This window comes from Eutrigla gurnardus (genome assembly GCF_963514095.1).
Source record: "Eutrigla gurnardus genome assembly, chromosome: 8".
Lineage (NCBI taxonomy): Eukaryota > Metazoa > Chordata > Actinopteri > Perciformes > Triglidae > Eutrigla > Eutrigla gurnardus.
The window spans coordinates 9,683,128-9,707,524 of record NC_139922.1 but is presented as its reverse complement, the minus strand read 5'-3'; the positions used below and the strand labels follow the sequence as shown (position 1 = coordinate 9,707,524).

At 41.8% G+C, this 24,397-nt stretch overlaps 1 protein-coding gene across 1 annotated transcript in view; it reads left to right on the top strand.

The window, feature by feature from the left end:
- Positions 1 to 24,397, top strand: part of LOC311017714 (plexin-A1-like) — a 249,977-nt gene that overhangs the window by 158,066 nt on the left and 67,514 nt on the right. Inside the window, exons 10-12 of the mRNA XM_084016250.1 lie at positions 2,811 to 3,011; positions 13,700 to 13,796; positions 18,644 to 18,867. Of these exons, the coding sequence (XP_083872376.1) occupies positions 2,811 to 3,011; positions 13,700 to 13,796; positions 18,644 to 18,867 (522 nt within the window). The remainder of the gene's footprint in view (positions 1 to 2,810; positions 3,012 to 13,699; positions 13,797 to 18,643; positions 18,868 to 24,397) is intronic.

Below are 24,397 nucleotides of genomic sequence, written 5' to 3'. Positions count from 1 at the left end.
TTGACTATTCTCATGACTATGTGGCTGTGTCTGTAGTATCCACACACTTTGCATTTCACGTAATAATTTGACCCACTGTTAGTCTGAAAAATGTTGTGCAGCTTTAAGGGTGCTACATTTGAAATTTAGAGCATCAATATAGCATCTAACAACCATAAGCTATGCATCGATATAGTGCAGTAATGTCTACCTGAGCATATATTTTACAGCATGAGTCTCTCAGGGTGCTAGCCAATCTCCACTCGTATGGCTGTTACCACTGACAATGCTAAATGGAAGTGTAGCACCGCTCCGATTCCCCCCTTAGGTAAACACTGTTAGCTCTGTCAGCACTGTTAGCTGCGAGCCGCTGGCTCAGCCGGCTCCCCATTGAAAGCAGTATGGAGGCAATATATCTGAATTCTTTATTTAGAAGCTTATAGGGAACGTATTAACATAAAACATGATGATTTTCAGATATTTGTGGATAGAAGCATTTCATCGACTCGTAATGAAATGACTTTCCCACTTTATCCTATTTTCTATATGAGGTTTTTCCTATGTTACATGCCATCTTAGCTTCATCTTTGCACTACTTATGTATTAAATAATGGATGGAAAACCTTGTGTGAAATGCTCCATGTGTCATATAATCTCGGAATATTCCCATCGTTGACTTTAACACATGCATATCAATGCTATCCGGCTGTGGCTCTGTGCTATGTACTGTACAACAGAGATGGTGCCATTATGTCCGACCTTCCTCTCGCCTCCACATGTTTTCTGCCTCTCCCAGGCCTGATCTGCAAGTCTTTACCGATGCTCCATTAGACAGTACCTCTGCATGGAGCAAACTCACGTTGAGATTTCTCTGCAGAGCATGAGGCTACTGCTGTGGTTTGACTTTAGGTATTCATTCCTGACTAAATAGAATGCCGTTCCCACTGATTTATAGTTGCAGATGTAAACGTTTGCTATCCTAATAGGAAAATTATAGTTTGCTTAATGGCGCTTAAAGTGTAAAATTACTTCATTTATAAATTCTAGTTTGGTATGTGTATGGCCTGTATGATTGTTTAGAGCTTCTTCAGATGAATATCAATCACACATTAGTGGATATGACTTGTTTAGTGGTAATTACAGCCTTGATGATATTGCAAAGGCTCTTTTGATCCACTTATACTGTAGGAAATGTCTTAAGTCACCTTTTAGTCAGGCTGCATAATAAATTAGAACTTTCTCAAACAGTATCTTGGAACAATTAATTAAATCCAAATTACACACACATAAATCTCTTGAAATTAATAATTTGTTCTCTAAGGGACCTGTTTGGTATTTATGGAATGGACCACCGGAGGAAAATATGGGGGGGGGGGGGGGTTATGTGTTAATATTCTTTGTTTCAAATATAGTATAAAAAATTGTATAAAAATACATTTCAGCAACACATTACATTGTTAAAGTTATATTTTTGGCCTTTTATTGCGAGAGGACAGCATGAGAGTGAAAGGGGCGAGAGTGGGACGACATGCTTTAAAGGGGGGCGGATTTGAACCCGGGACCGCTGCAGAGACATGCTGAGGTGACTGTACCACTGAGCTATCAGCACAGCAGTCATTTAATCAATCAGATCTAGTAGTCCTTTATGATGGAGCAGTCATATTATACGTCTATTAACATACGTATTCACACAGTTGGCGTGTTTTTGCGACTGGAGTAGATGTTCGTCACACGATGTTATTGATGTGAAATAATAATAACTGACCATTTGTCACTCAATATTTGTGATGTGACATATTGTTTTACTCGCACAGTTTTACTTGCTTTGTTTAAAAAAAATAACTGTATGTAGGTGGATATTTGTGATACGTTTTAGCATCCAGCATGATGCAAATTAAACATACTGATCTCTTTCGTTAAATCTTGTTTATTAAAAATATTAATTATACAGAATGAGTAGAGGTGCAACATGGATTTCAGCTGACAGCTGCCTCTTGATATACCTGATTTTAGGGCTGAGAAAACACTCTGATATTTAAATAATCAATTAATACGGTGCACAGCCTCGGTTCTAGCCACATTTTATTGGTCGAAGAGTGCAGGAAAGCGCTGAATGGAAGCGCTGACCCTTCAGTCATCTCCCTCTCTAATCCGTTAGGCTCTAGCTGTTTCACAGTGCTGCATGATAGAATTAACACTGTCCACGTTCTTAAGAGACGCTGCCTCAGGCTCTCATTTTTGTCCACGCAGAAAGAATTACAATATCCTTTAGTGCATTCATTTAGACCAAAGAAAAAAAAAAAACATACCTAATATCCATAACACCCTCATTAATACTGGGGAGGGCTTGATTCCAAAATGGTGTGTACGCATTTTGACAAGTAACTGCTGCATTTAATATTCAGCGATTCATAAATAGGACAGGAGTTGATCCTCAAGAGTGTTGATAATTCTGTAAGTGGAGGTTTTAGGCTGTCTGAATCTTCAAACATATTCCATCACGAGAACAAAAGGATGCTGGGATGCATCTAGAAATATGTGGTTGACTGCCCTCGGGAGGAAAAAGAATTCACGGGTGATTATGCACATAAGGGAGTTCTGTAATGCCATGCTGCCATTTCAAATACACAATAAATGACTTGTCAATTAGAATAAATAGCCTGTGTATAGGTTGTGTATTTACTTTCTGTCGTTGGTGAAGGTCAGTTTTCTTCAGCATGTCCAGAACATTATCCCCACTCCGATTTGCATCCCACTTTCCATTTGTCTGCTCTCTTTTCCAGTCACGTCTCACATCTCAGTTTCTTTATTCATATATTTCTCATCTCCAGGAGTGCCCTCAGATCCTGCCGTCCACTCAGATCTATATCCCTGCTGGAGTTATGAGGCCCATCACCCTGCTGGCCCAGAACCTGCCACAGCCGCAGTCCGGACAGAGGAACTACGAGTGTATATTCCACATCCAGGGCAACACGCACAGCGTCCCGGCTCTGAGGTTCAACAGCACCAGCATACAGTGTCAGAAGACAACGGTAAGGCAAAGAAAAAAACACAAGCGACAACGTATGTTGACTTGATAAATGTGAGTTAATGTGTTGACTGATTACCATCTCAGCTAATTCTAATGAAATGCCTCACCGCTCCAACCAACCGCAGCTGTTTAATCAGTCAACAGCACTGCTGGTTCACCCATCGGTAGGTCAGCTGCAGTGTGAGGCGGACCGACCTGCAGTAATAGAGTGGTGTGGCAAAGATTGAAGCCGAGGCGTACGGCCACAGGGAATGATCGTGGCAACGCTTGCTCTCTCTCTTCATTCCTGCCTCTTAGCCCTCAGTCAAACTGTCACATCTAATAGGGAGCGACCATTTCAGCAATGTTAATTTCCTCGGCTCCAATCAGGGCACGAGGCAGAGGGGAGGCAATTTAACAGCACCAATTATGACTTACTTAACGAGACATATGATTAACATGCGAGCCGCACGCCGCAGCGCTCCCTCACAGTGACAGGTGCAAGCGCCAGTCCTCGCAGTTACAGTTAAAGGCAGCAGGAGCCGGTGTGAGCATTTGGCAGCTTCGCCCGGCCGCCTTTTCTTCAGCCTGTCATGAACTTGTCAGGGGCTCCGGATCATTTGGCCGGCCCCCACATTACCGCTGGGCTCTCAACACATCGCTGATTTGTGGCCACTCGCTGTGTTTTGAGCGCTACTCAGTCAAAGGAAAAGAATGAGCTGCAGCATTGTTCCCCTTTAAATCCTTTTATCTGTGATTGTTGGATGAAGACACATGAAGTGGTTCTGGGGCACACTATTGAAGTTGATTTCTGCCTCGTGATGACGGCTCCTACAGTTCTTTTGTGCTTTGGATAGGTAATATCTGCATATTTAGTCGCTTGCGCTTCTATAATTGCTTCATGCAAGTGAGTGCTGTCTTAGATTTGGACTTTTTGGATTATTACGGGGTTGAATAGAGGGTGAGCTGCAAAAATACAAAATTGCTGTCGATCAGCTTTAACAAGTCCAAAGTTAAACACACAATTCTGTTCTTAACACAGAAGTCTGGCTTAATGTATATTCAGCATGCTGAGATCATTTCAATGAAGTCCTGATTTTTCAACATTAATACATCAGGGCTTCGAAAAAGAAAAATTGAATGGATGCACACACAAGCACGCAAACACAATACTTCATAATATAATGCAATGTTTTGTAAAATCCCAGTGTTCTCTCTGCAGGAAGAAGGAAAAATAGTCAATATTAGGGCATCAACACAACTTTTTTTGCCTTTTATGAAGCTAGACGTCGGGGGTGGAAGTGTGTGTGTGTGTGTGTGTGTGTGTGTGTGTGTGTGTGTGTGTGTGTGTGTGTGTGTGTGTGTGTGTGTGTGTGTGTGTGTGTGTGTGAGCAGATCCATGTGGTGTTGTGAATGAGTAAGCCTCCTTCTCTCCACCCCCCGCCTCTCCCCTCGTCAGGTGGGACTGTGATAGGATCCAATTAAGGGAGCTGTAGATAAAATGATGATGAATTGCAATGGTGTGGTAGACTGACGGACACACACACGCGTGCACACACACACACACAAGCCTGGCAAACCACTAAAATGGAAAAGAAGGAAGCGAAGAGACAAAGAGAGAGAGAGCCAAAGAGGAGGTGAGGGAATTAGGAACAGACAATGCAACAAAGGGTGTGATGGCGGAAGTAGAAAGAGGGAAGAGAGAATGGGAAGAATAAAGACAGAGAGAGGGGAGGAAAGAAAGGCTAAGCTCAGCAGGCAGACGAGGGGAAAACAAACAAATGAGGGAGAAACAGATGGAGTGAAATTGGATGTGGAATACAAAAGATGTGCACGTTTGAGAAAGTGATGCTGAAAGAAAAGAAAATCATGAGCCGTGCAAAAGTGAAAGTGCTGAGATTCACTAGAACCACAGAGCGCAGAAGGACAGTGAGGGCAGTCGGGACAGTTCCAGAAATACCAGTACAGAAGTAAGGCACCCAGCTGATCCAAACCAGATGTGTGACATCACAGCTTCAGTAAATATTTAGCTAATTTACTAATCTTACTGGTGCAGACCTTTTCTCGTAGAATATGAACATCTGTTCCTAGACTTTTTTGTGTAATCAGTCCCCGTGAAGAGTTTGAATTCTGTCAACGTGACATTATTGTCGGCTGGTAATGCAGCCTGAGTGCAGATCAAATAAAAAATTTGACATTGCGTGACCTATTCAACTTCTATAAAAGATGACTGCTGACTTGATGTTCACTGTGATGGATTACACGAGTCAAGCAGGTTTCAAGTCGACTGTGTGAATTTAATGCCAAGACGTGGAGATTTAGGGGGGATCTAATGTAAGGCTTTATGAAGTTGCATTTTGGGAAGTGTAGGATTGTGTGTTTTTTGAGCTTTACTATTCTGGGGACGAAAAGTTGATACATCTTGGATTGTGATAATTTGTTTTCTAAATCTGTTGAGTCGCTCAACATTATTAAAGTGCAATATCTCATCACATTTTTAAAATAGCTTTTAGAGCTGTATTAATCTGTTTATTTTTTATGAATTCTGTCTACGTGTATGGACAGGTAGTTTATAGTGAGCTTTTTGCTGAACAGCTGTATGCATCTGGAAAAAAACCCACAGTCGACAGCAGTGATATCATTTTTCCACCATAATTGGCACATACATGCATGTTTTTAAACGCAAGAATCCCATTAAAATAGTCAACAGACCTTTCTGTCTCTTCCCTATGTCATGTTCGCTGTTACAAATATGCCGGAAAACAGGGTTCGTGAAGAGTAGAAGTCAGCATGCAGGCCAGTTACAATGTTACGGTGGTTACTTCTTTTTTAAATCTGTCACTTTTTCTGTCCCTCTTCAAACTCTGTGCCCCCTAATGCAGAACGATGTTCGAGTGCTGCTTTACACAGAGGTGGACAGAATTTGTGTGACTGAGATTACAAAAGAAAGCAATGGGAAAAGGGGTAAAAAAAAAATTAGCGTGTGCTCCCGGGTGTCAAGCTTCCATCAAGGCTGTATGAAGTTGGAGCTGATGAATTTGTCCAGGGGATGAATTTTAATTGTAACCTTTTCAACCAAAGACAAAAGTCATTCAGTCATTTCAAGCTGTTTTTAATATTGAAATGATTAGTGCGGCCTTAAGAAGTTTAACCTTTTAAGCAGATGTAAATGTTTTCACAGCCTTCCATTTACAAATATTATCAGTAATAATAAGTGTGGTCGGATGGAAATGATAATGAAAGAGCAAACACAGAGGAGTAACATACAGAAGATCCATCTATGATTGAGAGCCTGTGTACTTGCCACCATTGTGTTCAGTATTCTCAGTAGGGAAATGTGTGTATACGTATCACAGCTGGCTCTGACTGGGACAGTGTAATAAATCACAGAGAAAATTAGCCAGCAGTAGATGTACACTCATCCATTCAATCTCACCGTCTCTTGGTGCATTATTTAGCTCCCTCGCCAAACACTCAAACATTGAACTTGCATACTGGAATACACCAGGGACCCGCAGTACGCATGGATGCACACCGGGATGTCCACAGGAAAACACACGCTGGCGATCACACACACAGATGCAGGGAGCATGCACGCTGCCTGGGTCCCACACACACACACTCACACACACACACATCCTCCCCAGGGGCTTGGAAGCCCAACGTGAAGCAGACATATGGAGATTCTCCACATGATCTTCTTCCTAATCATGTGGAGCAGACGGAGACTGTAGCATCAGCAACAACCAGCAACCTGCTTTACATGATTTATTATACTGACACATATAGGCTGTGTGTGTGTGTGTGTGTGTGTGTGTGTGTGTGTGTGTGTGTGTGTGTGTGTGTGTGTGTGTGTGTGTGTATGGCGTCAGAATCGTTTCATATTACTTGCGCAACTATCAACTGAACGCGTCACACCCGCGTGCTTTGACGCCTGTGCAGCACACAGCGCCTGACGTGTAATGTAGTTTCCTCATTGACTTATAATGGTCACGCGTTCACGCGCACGTTCACGCGTGATGGCTGCTGCACGCCTGTGATCACATTACGCGGAGTAACTACGCGTAACATTCATGCGTTTTTTAGCGAACGCACGCATTAACGCTTGCATGAAGATAATTGAACATTTTTGTCAGGCGCTCACATGTACGTGGAAACGACGTGCGCAGACTCTGTCACGCGTAACAAGAAGCTGCGTACATATGAAGCAGCGTGCGCACGTCTGTCTCTCACTGTTTGACAAATGTTGTTACGCGTTCACACGCACGTGCGGTCGCAGATTCTGATGCTGCGCGGCCGGAATTGATCTGCTGTGCGCACCTACTCCGCGTAACATGAGCGCGTAATGTAGTTGCCTCCCCTGGTTGACTGAAATGAACAGGCCAACTACATTACGCGTTCAAGTTACGCGGAGTAGGTGCGCACAGCAGATCAATTCCGGCCGCGCAGCATCAGAATCTGCGACCGCACGTACGTGTGAACGCGTAACAACATTTGTCAAACAGTGACAGACAGACGTGCGCACGCTGCTTCATATGTACGCAGCTTCTTGTTACGCGTGACATACAACCTGCGCACGCACGCACGCACGCATAACAAATAACCATGCGTTCACACACACGCTGCTGCGCGTCTTTCTAAGTGTTTTGACATCGATTTACCTTCATAGTGTGTGTGTGTGTGTGTGTGTGTGTGAGCTTCCCACTGTAAGTCCACGCTCCTAGCACTGTTTGGAGGACCATAGTACATTTTAGTTGGATGGCAGACTGTGTGTGTTTGTGTGTGTTGAAGGTCCAGAAATTGGGATAGACTTTGGTCAAATCTCGTCTTTGAATAAACTTCACAAACATGATACATATAGATCACATACAGTGTAACACAGGTGTAGCACGCATGCATCTTATCTTCTGCATCTTGTGTGCTAACGGCCTCGGTTACACTTTCTATGGCGCCCGTGTCTATAATGCATTATAAACATACTTATAATCTGCATCATCAAGTTTCATAATACTTTATATTCATACTGTAAAAGTCTAAATTTTACAAACGGCCAATTAATTGCTTGCGGACTTGAACAGCAAGTCTGTTGTCCGTTTGCAGGAGTGGCTCAGGACAGTTAAACATAACCATTAAAAACCTTAATCATGCTTTAATACAATCTGTTGATAACACTTAGAAGATATGCATCTGCGAATGTTAATGAGCTGCACACATGCACACAGTATACACTCTGCTTGCATGTTCTTTTGTGATCTTGTTACAGGAATTCACTACAAACAAACAGCCAAAAGCACATAGTGGTTGACAGTTGAGAGTTGGAAGAAGAATTATTTTTATTTCATCAGTCTGGCAACAGTCATGGCCAAAGACATTATGTCTTCAGGTTAGCTGTCTGTTTGTCTGTCTGTCCTTTCTTGTGACTCTCAGGAATGCCTGGAGCGAATTTCCTCAAATCTGGCAAACCTGGAGTAGAGGATGAACTGATTACAAGTTGGAGGTCAAAGGTCAAAGTCAATGTGAACTCATGTCCGCTCCATTCCATGTCTTATTTTGGCCTTGAACGAAGTTGGTAATTCTAGTTTAATTGGTTTACCAGTATATTTTTGATTTAGTGCAAAAACTAAAAGTAGAATTTTACATACGCAAAATAGTTTTGAGGGAGCTAAAGTGTGTGTGTGTGTGTGTGTCTGCAGGCATGAGCTGCGTGTGCAGTGTATTTTTAACACACACTCGGGCATCCTTCAACATGACTAATTACATGAGAGCGACCTGCACTCTAACGCGCACACCTCTCTGTTTTTGTACCTTCTCCCCTCCTCACCAGCCAGCTGCTCTGTTTTGTTAACATCGGCACTTTTCAGCCCCTCGGACACACACACACACACACACACACACACACACATGCACGAGCCATATCTATTCATGCAATCCATAGGGACATGCAATCCATGGAGACGATTCATGTAGCGGGAGAATAAACGAGTGCAGGAGCAGATAACGAATGAACCCGAGCCAGCCTGGTATGTTACTGTAATGAGGCCAGGGACGGCTTTGTGCTCACCTTGTAGTTTTTACACCTCCTCCCCTCCCCTTCCTTTTTTCTCCTTGTGTCACCTCGCCTCCCTCTCTCTCTCTTTTCCCCTCCTCATCTCTGTACCTCTCTCCTCCTTTAGCTCCTCCTTGTTTAAACTCTTCTTCAGTCTACTCTCCTCAACTCTCGTATATATCCCTCTTCTCTCTGTCTCAGCCCCCCCTTCCCCTTCTTTACCCTCTTCTAAACTCCTCTACTCCTTTCCTAATTCCACTCCTCTCCTTTCCCCACATCTGCACTCTAGCTGAAAAGCTCTCTACTTTCCTCCACCACATCCTCCTCCTCCTTTTCTCCTAGCCTTCCCTCCTTCTAGCTTCCTGTTCTCCTCTCTCTTCCCCAGGGGAGGCTACACTAAGAGTTGGCTCAGGTAGATTAATTACATGCAGTGACATGGAGGAGCTGGCCAGAGGCTTCAGTAATGAGTCTGATTACTCATCTCCAGCAGCTCTGGGCACTCAGGGGAGGGAAGTCATGACGGCAGGCCAGCAGAGAGGCCGCTCAGTAGGGGGAGAGCAACTTTAACTGCAGGGTTCCACCACTAGTTTTTAACAGCACTCGTGCCATCACTTTTACAAACATATTTACTACAGAGCCAGGGAAGGGGAGGCAATATTCAACTGAAATATTAAGTCGTAAAATAAATCTCGTTTTTTAAAAAGAAAAAATAGTGAAGTGCAAAAGGGTGGTAATGCCAGCGTCTTAATGAGGGATGGCATCTGAGCGAGGCGAAGGTCTTGAAAGATGCACTCACATTTTCTTTCATGTTCTTTCTGTCTTCTTTCATGGACATAAATAAATACTAATATTGTAGAAGTTACAGGAGAGAAGCGATGAACATTTTTTCTCCTTGACAACACAAAGACAGCACACTAAAACTGATGACATTACTGGTAACACACTGTGTTACCATAGCTACACACTGATGCTTTTTAGGGAGGGAAAACAACGCAGAAAAGGCACATGACATAAGTGATTGTGTTGGACAACTGATTGTCCTAAATTTGCTGGGTAGAAGGATGTCTAAAATATCCTGCTTAGCCCGCTACTCGGATGGATGGATGGATGGATGGATGGATGGATGGATAAAAAACACACTTTTCCATTCAACGCGGTTTGGACTACACTATTCTTCCCGGTTTATGTATTGTGAATTTCTGACTTCATTATCTCGCAAATTCATGATTTATTTTCTTGTAAATGTACCATCTACCATTTAATCTCAAGGACTATCCACGTTAATCTCGCAAGTATGTGAGTTGTTTGTTTTTTCTCTTCAATTTGTTCTCAGAGAATATTCAGTGTTTTTTCTCTTAAAATTAAACAGAATTTTAATCACTGATTTTTTTCTCTGAATATTATACCGTCACTCGGCTCCTTAATGTTTTTTTCTTTCTTTTCTTTTTTTTTTTTTTTACAAATGGCCCTGGTATGGTGTCATAGTTCCCTAAAGAAAAAGCAGTACCTTTTTAGGTAAAAAATGTAATTATTTACATGTCAGTGTAATTGTTTCACACCTCCAATCTGTTTAAACACTTTAAAATCAGTTTGACAGAACAATGTTGTACAAGTACCTAATTTTTAGCCAATGATTGTGGTATATGTTGTGGGTACCTGTCAGGGCTATTCCATCTAAATGTTACTTTTTGGTTAAATAAAGGATACATTCACGTCAATATGTCCACACCAACAGTGGATATCATTGTAGGGTGACAATTAATTTGAAGTAAGCTGAAAACATACTTAATATGCATGTTTTCCTGTAGCAATTTCAGTTTTTAAGAGGCTTTCAGTACACTGTATTAAATAAGTTAAATAAGTTAAAAACTACAGCATACTAACTCTTGAAAGTATCTCAGTCTGATTTTGTCCTCGCTCAATATTCAAACACACTTAAAATGTGCCATTTTCATAAAGACTGGTTCAAGCAGAGGTAATGACTGCAACGGTGTTCCAATATTAGATGTACTTTCATGCCACAGTTGTAATCATGATGTCTGTCATTTTCAAAAGGTGGCTGAGATAGAAATGCAGATCATCATTCCGAAATAAGATTTCCAAAAACATCATTCCTTGACAAGATCAGATAATAGATTAGAACTCTGGACCAAATTTCACTACATTGTTGAAAAGAACTACATGGGATGTTTTTTTGTAGACAAGTAGATGCACTGTCCTTTTAAGTTGAACCCAAATTCGGATCTCTTGGATGTTTTTTCACTTTGCTTCCATGTCCCAACTTCCATGCCACACCTTAGTAAAGCGGTAGGTAAGTTCTGAATGAGGACTCGTCACCCCTCCTGAAATCCCTCTACTAGTTCTTGCTGCTCCTCCTCTCCTGAGTATTTCTCCTCATTCTCTCCTTATTTTCAGTATTTATTCGGCATAAAACTTGTCTTTTACTCCAAAGTGTCCCCAGGAAGAGAGATGGTGGGCGAGTGGATGATGCTCTGTGTGAAGGGGGTAGCCGGTGTCACAGTGTCACAGTGTGGTTTGGGTCGGCGTTGTTAACCATGTGACAGTATGAATAAAGCATGATGTGGCGGGCAGCAGGGTGGGCAGGGACTGACAAGAGAACAAGCTCACCCAGTGTTTTGGTGACGGCAGACAAGTCAAAACCCCTTAAAGTTTAATGGGAGTCAGGCCACAGAGAGAGGAGTATGTGGGCATTTGTGTGTGTGGGGGTCCTGTGGTTTTACCGAGGCTGGAAGCTGCCATCACAGACCTTTAAGCAGTGGGATGTAATGGCGATGCTAATACAGTCAATAGCCTACCTAATGTGTGATGGATCAGGGTCACGCTCAACTCGTGGGAAGGGAACAAGTCCAATCAGCCTTTCCTTTGTGGCAAAAGGGTGTTTTGGTTGCATCCTTCTCCTGCTGACCTCCCAGAATCCTGCGGTTTCCCTGGTCTGTCTTCCTCTCAATAGAGATCCAGACTTTGCACATTCCTACTTCTGTGGCTGCGTACAATGTCCTCTTTTTTCCCCATTTCCTCATGTTTATGTTCTTCTCTTTCTTCTGTTTGTCCCTTCATTTCATCTCCTTGAGGCTTTAGGCTGAACTGAACCTATATATCAAATCTCAATTAACACAATATTTTACTTTTGCATGATTTGCACGTGTATCAATATATTATATTCAACCAACAAAATCCTTAGTTGATTAACACTTTTGCACACAAAAGCAATACTTAAAATCTTGTGTTTTCCAGAGATGTGTTCATAATTCTCATAGAAATAAGTCATTCAGCAAGAAAGAAGCATAAAGAATGACTAACCAACTAAAGAGATCTTAGTCAACTAATCGACTTAGACGGAGCCGTCCTAATCAGTAGTTTATCTACTTTACTGGTACACAGGCGACCAGCGGGCTCATTAATTTAAAGTAGGCCCACCCTTTTAGTCTATTAGCATCTTCACAGCTTCCAAGACTGCAAATCTGTGTTGCAGCTTTGCAAAAGAAGCAATAAAGGTTAATGCTACTGCCATAAAGCTTTTGGTGATGTGAAGTACTGTGGGCTCCCTGCACTTCAGCTTTGGTTCAGGTGTTGTCAAAATATCTATGAATCTCAGGCAACTCAAAAAACACTTGGTCCTGGTAAAATATAGAGAAAGTCAACTCGGATTTGAAGCCTGAGAAAGAACATGTAGACTCAATATTTGACCAAAACCACAATAGTTCTCTGACCTATAACAAGTGTTGTAGTAGCCCAAAGAATACTGTCTCATTGCAGTGGACACTTTGTCAAACACCTAGATTGACTGATGTTTATATTGCTGACACATGAGCGATTGTGACCGTGCACATGAATTCTGTCATGTCTGAGAAGGTACGCAACCTTTTTACAACCATCTCTTCAAAAGTGCCACTATTTAATCCTCTATTTCACACCTTCTGTGTGGGAAAACACCAACAGCACATGCTCAACTTGTGACTGCATCTTCACACTTAAAAACATCATCCGGTATGAGTGTTATTCACTGATAAGTTTGGTATGTCAGTCATGATAGTAAGTTTGACTGTATCATAAGTGCGTGTGTGTGTGTGTGTGTGTGTGTGTGTGTGTGTGTGTGTGTGTGTGTGTGTGTGTGCGCCTGTGTCCGGCTTATTGCCCAGATGGGATGGTCGAGTCCAGTCTATCAAATCCATTGTGTCAGGAACCAAATTGTAAATGCCAATTCCACTTTACACTGCTCCGCATCTTATCTTCCCCTTACTCCCATCCCACCACTTAGCTCACGTCTAAATGAATAAGGTCCTCTCACATGTCTGATCCCAGTCTGCATCCACCTCTCTGACCACCTCTTACGCCAACTCCCCTTCTTTCCTTCCTCCATCCTACCTCACCTCCTCTCCTCCGTTCCCATCCCTGCCTCCATTCTTCCATAGCCATTCAGCCGTAACCCATCTGTTATTTCTCCCCGTTTATTTATGAAATATGTCTGTTTTGGTGAATATGGATTTATGCGTGCTCGGGCTGTATCACCGTCTGCAACGAACAAGCCGGGGCGAATCACTATGCAAATGGAACGATATCTCGCGCAATTCTCAATTTGCATTGCATCCATTATCAATCAGCAATTTCTCATGTCTGTTTCTGTCTGTTTCTGTCTGTCTCAGTACGACTACGAGGGCAGCGACATCAGCGACCTGCCAGTCGACCTCTCCGTGGTGTGGAATGGAAACTTTGTGATTGACAACCCGTTCAACATTCAAGGTAGAATTTTCTCTCTTCCTCTGTAACCTTCTCTATTCCCGACTCTCATTTTCTTTGCAAAAAGAAATAAAAAATGTAGATCGGCCCGCTTGTTTATCGGCCTGTAATGATTTTCTGTGAAGCAACGACGTCGTGTGCAGTTTTTACCCTTCGCGAGAAATCTGTAATTTCATTTTTGACAGCCATCAAAAGGAAAGGTGAAAGTGTGCCATCCGTTTGGAAAAACACTGTTCTTGTCTCCGGGAGAAAAGAGAGTCAGAGGGAGTGATTGATGGATGGCAATGATAACAAACAAACACCCAACAAGGAAATTAATAGGGATGGATGTTAGAGAGGAAGATAAACAAATGGTGAAACGAATTGGCAGAAGAAGGGATGAAGGGGGTGAACAATGGTATGACAGGCTGATAAATCCAGCATGTAATGGTGGCGGGTTGGATGAGAAGAAAGGCATTGATAAAGAAAAACACAAAGCGACATGGAGGGATGGCATTTATTATTTTTAATCGCTATTTGTGCATGAAGTGGAAAACAATTACCATTTCCAAATTCTTTATCAAGTCTAATACATTGGGTGGTGGAGGTTAATGATTTTAGACGTCCCATTACACAAGATATTATAAGTCTTGCTCTCAAGTGTGTCACACAATGTTTTGCTCCAAAATTGCATGTCTGGAATCAGATTAAGGAACTCCTCCTACTGTAGTCTCTGATGGGTTTTTTTCTCTTCTAGTCACCATTCGTTTCAGCCCAGACGACACACGTGCACGTTTTAATCTCACACCTTTTGTGTTCTATCTGACCTCATTTTGATAAATGTCAGTCCCGCAGTTCTTTTTGCAGATTGCTTGGAAAATTAGTCGCTTATCGGTCATGACCCAATTCTTCTGCCTGTGCTATTTTGTTTAAAATGTGCTCCTTTAATGTTTTCGGTCTCGTCTGTGCTGACAGATCCTGTCTGGGGATTAATCGTCCTGGGTTTAGAATGTGCTGAGAAATATTGTAGCCGCCACAACAAAACAAATAATCACATTTCTGTGCAATCAAGTAGATGGACTGTCATTTTGAACTACAGGTTTGATGGCTTTCCCTAATCAGATAAGTACTCAGCAGAGCAACACAGGCACACTGTGTTGGTATTTATCAGTTGTGAGTCAAGTAATTCTGCACATGTGTGTTAAATGGAGAAGAAACATTTATCAAAAACATATGTACTATGTACTACTGTCAATAGTACTATTACTATAATTGGTAATATTAAAATGTTTTGGTTTATTGCTGAGGAAAACATGAAAGTGTAATTTTTCTTTAGTTATTTCTAATTAGATAAGGTTAGTCACATTCCTCCAAACTCTGTTGCACTTTGTCTTTTGAAGTAAATTATAATACAATGTAAGGACTTCATAGATTAAATGACTGAGGGTGCTTTCATACTTAATATGCCTTGTTTAGTATAGTTTCTTTACGCTGGTGTGAAAATTTATATTCCAGCTGGAACTTCAAACAACTCGAAAGGGATCGCTCAGGGTCGTAGTCCGCTTCCAAGTAACCGTAGCAACTGCTGACGTCGTTATTAACTTGTTTTCCTGCACTGATAATGCATGCCAACATTCACCCCAACTGTCCAATGAAGGAGGCACCTTTCAGTCCGTATGACTTCATGATTGCTGCGTTGCTCCTGTGAACATTAAAGCTACAGAATTAAAAGGCAGCAATCAGAATCATGTTCGGCCACACTAGCACTTAGTTGGCCTGCCTCTTCGGTCCAGACTTAGATATTCTTAAAAAACTAAAATCCTAAAACTTATTTTATAGCTGCCATGACATTTTGTACTTACTTTCATGCTCCCCAGAAGATGAATCCTTATTTCTTTGGTGATCCCCTGACTATTTATCTTTCACCATCATTCATTGACATTATAAGACTTGAGTGTCTTATAATGGCGCAGATCGGTTTAGTGACTTCAAATCTGCTAATGTTATTAAACAGTGGCTTAATATCAATATCTGCATAATCTTTGCACTCCAAATCTATTGCACAAATCTAATTTTGAGTCACTTCATATGAAGGTAAATCATTTTCTCCCAGCTCACTAGTTTGAAAATAAACACAGTTCACTGTTGAGTAAACCGGGAGGAATTCAGGGGCTCTTGGGGCACTTCTCTTTTTTGCATCTCAAAGATGGATGCGTCTACCTTAAAGTGCATACATAAAAGTAGTATTTGAATTATATTTGTATATGTTTAAAAAACTCATTAGTTGTTGGTTTTTTTTGCTGTGGAGTTGTCCAGCTGGCTCCTGCAACAGACTCCAGGGATGTGGGTGCTTTGCTTGTGACAGCAGTGGTGGTGAGAGTTTTGAAGCGTGAAATCCAATGATTTTAGAGGCGCTGTGTGTGTGTGTGTGTGTGTGTGTGTGTGTGTGTGTGTGTGTGTGTGTGTGTGTGTGTGTGTGTGTGTGTGTGTGTGTGTGTGTGTGTGTGTGTGTGTGTGTGTGTGTGTAAACCTGACAAGCCTGTTCCTGTTGTTCGGACTATGAGTAAGCAGCACTCGCTACTTTCTAGGAGGCTGGGAATGAATGCAGGCAGCACCCGGAGCCAGTGGTGCGTTCCTCGCAACAAGCCAAAAACGGACTTAAACTCAAACAGCTGGCGAGGTTATGGATGAGTAATCAGTTTGAATCAACAAGCCTATAAACTCCCCTTAGATATATTAGAGTTATTGTAGTAAAGCCTCACAGAATACCTATTAGGATTGAGTTCAATGTGATGCATAGTGTTAATAAATATGCATTATAAAACCGTCCTCATTCATACAAATCTCATAAAGACCTTCTCCTCCTTTTTTTCTCCCCATCCTCTATTAATCCCTCTCTGCTCCATCCCCGTCCTTTTCTTACTGAGCTGGAGCTGCATTATCCGTCTGAGGCAGAGCCGCTCGGCGCTGGCCCGGCTTTGCCCCGGTGTAAAGTGGAGATGTTAATGTTAATTAAATCATTCATTTGGTTCAGATTAATTAGCGTCGCGCTACTTTTAAGCTGAGCTGTGGCTAATCAGATTAGGACTGAGCGGAGGGCCGAGGCGGGCAGATGGATACGTAAGAAGCTGGCTTTGAAGTCCGGCCGCCGTCTGTCTGCCGAGGAGGAGGAGGAGCTGTTGCTGCTGCTGTTTTACCACTTCAGTTCATTGCAAATCTGTTTAACTGGTGTGACAGTAAATTAACCCGCCTGCAGGTTTTGGCATTGCAGTATCACCTCAGATAATTATCTTAGAGATTAGCGAATGACAGAAAGTGATGTCCATTCGCCTATACTCCTTTTTGAACGTGACTTTCTCTCTTGACTTTACAACAGACTCTCTGTCATTTCTTTCCATCTCTTTTCTCTCAACCTCTCTCACTCTCTCTGCCTCTAATCTGTTTCTCTGATTCTCTCTGCCTCGTGGGGCATCGCCATCTTTAAATTCATTACAATTTGTGTTGCTGTTTTGTTAACAAGCACAGCTAAAACGTATCCTCCCCTCCACCCTGCTGCCTTTCATCTCTCCCCCATCTCTCTTCTCAGGTGTTTGAGGTTTTAATATTAATTTATCTACTTATGTTTTCTTTTTCTTCTTCTTTTTTTTTTTTTTACTTTTAATGACTTTTTCCACTCTGCAGAGTTGGGGCAATGTTTTTGTGGTTGTTTTTTTTTTTTCACAACAAATTATCAGTTCCCCATTGGCGTTAGAAGACATTACCTGTTGAATTAATTTCTGTAATATCCCTCTAGGTTGCTTGATAATTTTTTTTCTCCCTCTATTTATCTGTGGAAACAGTTATTTTCCCACCGTCACAGCCTTGTAGTGCTAATAATCACCAACAGTCACTTTCCCCTGCATTTAACATTCATTTATGCTGTTCTTCCTCCCTCTCCACCCAAACTGCCGACACAAACTCCTGATTACTTTTTGGACTTTTTTTTTTTGCCTCCTTTGCTCTTCAAATTAACAACATTAAAAACCTTCTGTTCATCAACATAATACTCCTCAAACGGTATACGAAAGGCTCTACTTCCTGCATTTAAATCATACAAGTTAATAAATATGTACTCCAGCCTGGCATAGAAAATGGAAAAAAAAAAAAAATGTGTAACCCTGAAGTTGAAACACGATGCAGGTTTTCCCTGCTGTTAGATTAATAATTTGTAATTACATTTGAAATTGTTTTGGGAGATATTCTTATGCCCCTTTGTTCTGAGGGTTAAAGTAGGCCATATCCATATGTTTAATAGATATACTGCAGCCGCTTATAGCTAAGCTTATTGACTGGAGACTGGATATATGGATAAACAGCTAACTTGGCTATGTGCAAATGTAAAAATAAAGACATGAATAGATGTCTTACAGCACCTCAAGAGCAAAGCTAAACAAGGGAACTACTGCATCATCAAACCAGCCTATTCGGAGAGGCATACAATTGTTAAATTACAACTTTGTTCGATGCATGTGTTGTTGAAAACATATTAGTTAAGTACAGACAGATCAAATAAATGCATTTAGAAAGAATGTATGCTAACCTTTCATAGTAGACGTAGGCTACAATTATCAGAAAAATGAAAACATGAAGGCTCCCTCGTGTGGCTTAAATGTGTACTGCAGAGATACATGTTAAATAAGACTGTTGAAGAAAACCGGCTAATGTATCTGGCAACCCAAATAAAATCTCCTTCAACCCACTTGTGGGTATGACTGAGATAACATGGATAACGTGCTATGGAATGTTGCTTTTCCTCCATTGACAAAGGAAAGTTTACAATTACTACAACTCCAGTCACATCACGTGTCCCCCTGTCTCTGTCTCCCTGCCAGCCCACCTGTACAAATGCAGAGCGTTGCGGGACAGCTGTGGTATGTGCCTGAAGGCTGACCCCAGGTTTGAATGTGGCTGGTGCGTCCAGGACAGGAAGTGCTCCCTCAGGCAGGAGTGCACCAGTGGAGGGAATTCCCACCTCCCGCTGCAGCTGTCTGAAGGTGGAGGATGGATGCACGCCACCTCTGGAAACAGCCGCTGCACCCACCCCAAGATCACTAAGGTCAGTGTGTGTGTCTGTTGCTATGGCTATATACATAGACTCTACCTCTCAGACTGTGATTGAGTGTATTTGAGAGGATGCTAATGTGCTTTCAGGTTAGTTTTAGTACTTTTTCTAATGCTTGATGAGGAAAGGTTGCCAGGTCGACACACACAGAGCACTGGCTTCTTTTCAGACTGAACAGAACATTTTTCAAATCACAGAAGAGTTCAACTTTGTAGAGGAGATCACATGATGTGGATAGAGCTCTTTTCATCAGCCAGTGCTCAAAACATCGAGTTTGATGTTACATCTGCTATTGATGGAATCCAGTGTGGGCTGTGACCTCTTTTTCACCATAGAAACTAAAGGCACGGCCACAAATTTAATTGAATTGCAGCCTCTATTACTCATGCTGTAAAATGCCATCAAAAACATGAACTTCTTTAAACTGCTTTCCTTGTTGTCTAGTGCCTAATATACCAGTTTGGGAACAAGGTTCCTGTATTTAAGACTTTTTAGTGGGTCAACTGGTTTTACTTTTATAATGTAGGGGGAAACCAATCACATTGTTTAAAATTTTAATCAAAGGCTTGTCCATGCTTTTTTTTTTTTTTAACTTCAGATCCCTGTGAGAAAGCAAATGTATTTACTCACTGTTCCATTTTGAGGTCTTAGTGGCTTGATAGTGAATCTAATTCACCATTAAGAAAGTAGGATCTACAGGCACCAATCAAAATAAACTCTTCTAATCAAACTCCCCCTCCAATGTTCTAAAATCACTTGCACAGAAAAGCGACACAGCTTCTCTGAGCTACACGTCCCAATCCAGCCAACTGGTGAAGAATGTAAAATCACCTGCGGAGATCCAGAGTCGGTAAACCTTGATAGGCCGTTGCATCAGCTCTCTCTGCCGAAGCCCCCGTGGTCACGAAAGCCCTACGTGTCCTGAACCGAGAATACAAGCTGCTCCAATTTAACGTGTTGCCATTAAGACACACACTTGTTGGGACCTTGTGCTTGCCCTTGGCACTGAGATGGTATTATTACTCACTGTTACATCAAACAGAGAGGGGCACATAGAGGGTTGTTTGGTTTGATGTTCTTTTGAACTGTCTTTTAGGTAGGTTCATTTGTGTTTGTCACTGTCTGTGTGCACTGATGTGTTTGGAAGCCTCTAGAGTTTGAAATCCAGCAATGGTCAGAATGATTTTAGTTTCTTTTATATGCACTTTCTGTCCTGCTGGTCTTCATTCTACTCTCCGTTCTTTCTATCTTAACCTCCAATGGGTATTTGTCAAAGAAGTTAGAAAAAAGCCTTACTATGAAACAAACAAAAAAAGAAAAAAATATTAAATTCCCATAGTAGGTACAAAATTATATATAATGAATAATAATAATAATAATGAATCAAATGATTATTTTGATAGTAATGGTGTGTAATATGTGTCACTGAAAGGCATTTCCCATTTGGTTGTATCTATTCTCATTTGTTTTAAGAGCAATAAGCCTCATTAAAGACACAATCTTCTTTCCTGAAAGTGTCAATGTTACACACAATTCAATCAGGAGAGACAAGACTATTAAGAAAAGATCAAATAAATGTTTTTAATAAATAGATTATGTGTTAATGATAGTGCTAACAGATTATTTGGCCTGGAGTCCAGACACTGGTGGTGGCTGAGGCTGATGGTTCTGTTGAGACTGATAGGCTAATGGTTCCGCTGAGACTGGGAGGCTTATGGTTCTGCTGATACTGGTAGGGACATGGTTCTGTTGAGAATGGTAGGCTGATGGTTCTGTTGAGACTTGCAGGTTGATGATTCTGCTGAGACTGGTAGGCTGATGGTTCGGCTGAGACTGGTAGGCTGATGGTTCGACTGAGAATGGTAGGCTGATGGTTCCGCTGAGACTGGTAGGTTTATAGTTCTGTTGAGACTGGTAGACTGATGGTTCTGTTGAGACTTGCAGGTTGATGATTCTGCTGAGACTGGTAGGTTGATGGTTTTGCTGAGAATAGTAGGTTGATGGTTCTGCTGAGACTGGTAGGCTGATGGTTTGGCTGAGCTGAACTGCTTAGCCTCTGGAATTATATCACTGCAGAATAACTTACGTACTGTATATCACCCCAGAAAAACTATTTGTGTGTTTACTCAAACTGTATTAATACTGAGCATGTTGCATGTCGGATGGGTTTGTGGAACTGTGGTTGCTTACAGTCACAATTTGATCATTCATTAGAGATGTTTTGTTTCTACATTTCTGAACAAAGAAGTGCGTGTGTGTGTGTGTGTGTGTGTGTGTGTGTGTGTGCGCACATGTGTGTGTTACACGAGGGTGGGATAAGGAGATGGGAGAGTAAGAGTGATGTGTGTTTACATCATGATAACAGTACAAGCAGAGAAAGACTGGGAGAAATAAATGTCTAGACGTATGAGAGTAAAAAGTGAAAGACATCTTGATATCAGTAGGGGATGTCTAGTCCCATGATTCATGGATTCATTTTAATTCATTTGATATTGCCTTCTGGAATTATTTCATGTCTGATAATAGAGAAGCCATTATTAATACAAATACAGTACATGTGCTGTTCATTCGAAAAGGAAAATTAAAGCAAGTAAAAAGTACATCAGTTATTTCAAACCACCCAATTTCTCCATCAGAAGTTAAGTTTAAACATCAGTTCTTATGTGTTTTAGGGTTGGGTCATTTCAGGTTTATAAATCTGACTATGACGTTTTACCTCACGTTTTACCATCACATAAGTAATGCAGTGACTCCAAATGAAAAGCAAGAGACTCCCAGCAGCTCAGTCTCTCAACACATTCAAATAACAGATAAGGGGTCATTTAAAAAAAATTGTTGACAGGTTGGCAACCACACATTTGCTCTTTTTTAAACTGGAAATATGGTTGCTATTTTGAGTGACTTTATATCTTGACGTCAGTACAATGAAAAAACATGCATGTTTAGACTGTTTCCTCTCCTTATTTTGTAGATGTCAGTGTTTGCAACAAATGCCCCCAAAAAAGTCCAAGAATTGGTTTCTCGTATGGTTGACAATGGTAACTTGGCAACCAGTACTGTTGAACCCTGTGGATCCTACACAAATCACAAACAACTTTAATAACGTTCTAGTCTCCAAACACCGTAACTCCAATTTTGTGAGAATTATGTTCCCAATTCAGTATAGTTAGGTTGTTTAAATAGTTTAATATGATAGCTATATATTATTTATATATAATGTATTATTGTTTATCAGGCAGTGTTCCCAAGAAGAAGAGAAAGGGCCCACTGCAAATTGAATTTCCCATACTCCCTCTGGCTTAGACTGCCTGAGCAGAAAGCCCAAACTATTTTCTGAGCACATTGTCAATTCACCCAGTTTTTAACAGCTGCTGGCTCTCATGGCTCATGTGCTATTGGTTACCACTCAGACCACAGCAAGGTAACCACGTTAAACCACACACATGAATGCATGCAGCCCAGATGACAGACTACTAGGAAACCACTGATGTTGATGACTTGATGTGGCTTCCCTGTGGCTCAGGCTGCAGTATAAAGGCCACACCACCACAGAGCTACGCCACAGTACTTTACCTCCAGTGGATTCCTGGTCAGTGGTATCCAAAAGAAGTCGCCAGGTACAGGAATAAAGATAAAAATGTTGAATTGGATGTATTGCTAACTACAAAGCATCGGACCCCCATGGACTTCATTAATATAAAGCCAAACCTCCTCTCTAGCTCTGTCTCATAACTGGTGGTAGAGCTGCATTAATAACATGCATTCTCAATTTTAATTTGGACTGCGGTTTTCTGCAAAATTGCTGAACTGACCCCAACGTTGCTGGCTAATATAGCCTCAGTGTTGAAGTGCATTTGGCGTCAGTGCAGCCGGATGCGAACAGTTAGTCAAAGCCTTCCTCCATAGAGAACAGCTAAGAAGGAATGCAGCGTGAGACGGAGCTGTAACAGTATTCAGTCTGAATATCAGCCCCCAAGCTCAGCGGCTCCAGGTTGTGGCGGTTGCGGCTGGCAGAGACTCTGTTAAACTAGTGTTTCATCCACGAGCATTTGTGGTCCTTGTGTCAGTTGAGTCCGAGATGGGGTTGGCTAGTCTTGAGGAACAATTTAATCTGTTATGCTTTTGAATTCCATCCCGACTTTATTTAGGACTTGAATGTGGTTGCGTTGTATCAGATCACTATCCTCCCTGAAATCGCCTGAGGTCTGTTTCCAGCTTTTTATGACGTCTGCACTTTACATTCCCCAGAGAGTGGTGGTTATGTGCTTGAATGCGGTAGTGTTGTGTCAAATCACTTAAGCTGCTTTGAGGTCCCATTTCCACACTGCATGGCCACAGGCTCAGCGAGCGCTGCTTATCTTGTTATTTGACGCCATACTTTTAGACGTTCAAGACTGAGACACTGAGGTTCCAATGGAAGTCCACTCTCAGATAACACAGAAATTATATAATGGTACACAACCAATAGCTAGGAGGTGTAGTGGTCTGGCTCCATGTCCTGTCCCATAACAATCCTGTCTATAGATCATAATGTGGCTTATTGAAGGCAATGTTATTACTTAAGTCTCATTGTTCAATGAAGTGTTTGACCCCCCTACAGTTGGTTAGCCAGGTTGCACCCAGGGCTTTCTTTTACTTCTCAGTGCTTCACCTTTTTAAAATGCATTGAGATCATGATCCTGCTGGGTGCATGTAGAGGCAATTAGTCAGCTTTTCCAACCTCACCTGTGTTCGGGTAAGGAGTGTCAGATGTTCACTAGAAACACTAGATTTGTTGGCTGATTTGGGGAACGTGGCTATTCTGGGCATTTTAATTCTAGTTTGTAAGTGTATAACTCTAATATGTAAGTCTATAATTCTAATATGTCTGTTGACTGCTACTCAGATAGTTGTCTATGGTGTGTCTAACCGGGAAGAAGTCACCAGTTAAATTAAATGTTCCAAAATGTTCCAACTGGGGACTTGTGTATGTTCATGGTGTGATAGTTTTCACCCCCCCCCCCCCCCACCCCCCCCCCCCCCCCCAGCCACCCCCGGTTTTCACTTTTAACAGCACTCTTCTTTTCTGCTGCCTGTCTGTGGCTCTGCCAGTGTTTATGTCCCGGAGCTTGGTGGCAAGCTGATATTGTATTTTGTGGTATCATAGCTTCATTCTTCCAAAACTATCTGAAGGCCCATTCCACGCCCTGACATCTGTTGTCCATATCGTACCCTGGAGCCTGATGGCTACTCACTCTGGTCAGTGTTTACCAGCTATTGTGTTTGTGGAACCGGAGTGCTGCTGAGGCTCTGCTGGCGCCTGAGGTTCCTACGTGAGTCAGCTTCCAGATAGTATGCAGCATTATTCCCAGCCAGACTGCTCTCGCTCTGTCTCCCTCTTGGTGTCTTCTTCCACTACAGTTACCATGTTGTTTTATGGATTATTTGGAAGGCATTGGTTCAATACCCAGAACTTCCTGCACTGAGACATTACTAGGATTATCAGATTCTAGTTTCATCATGTTTACACTGTTGCCTGTTGGTC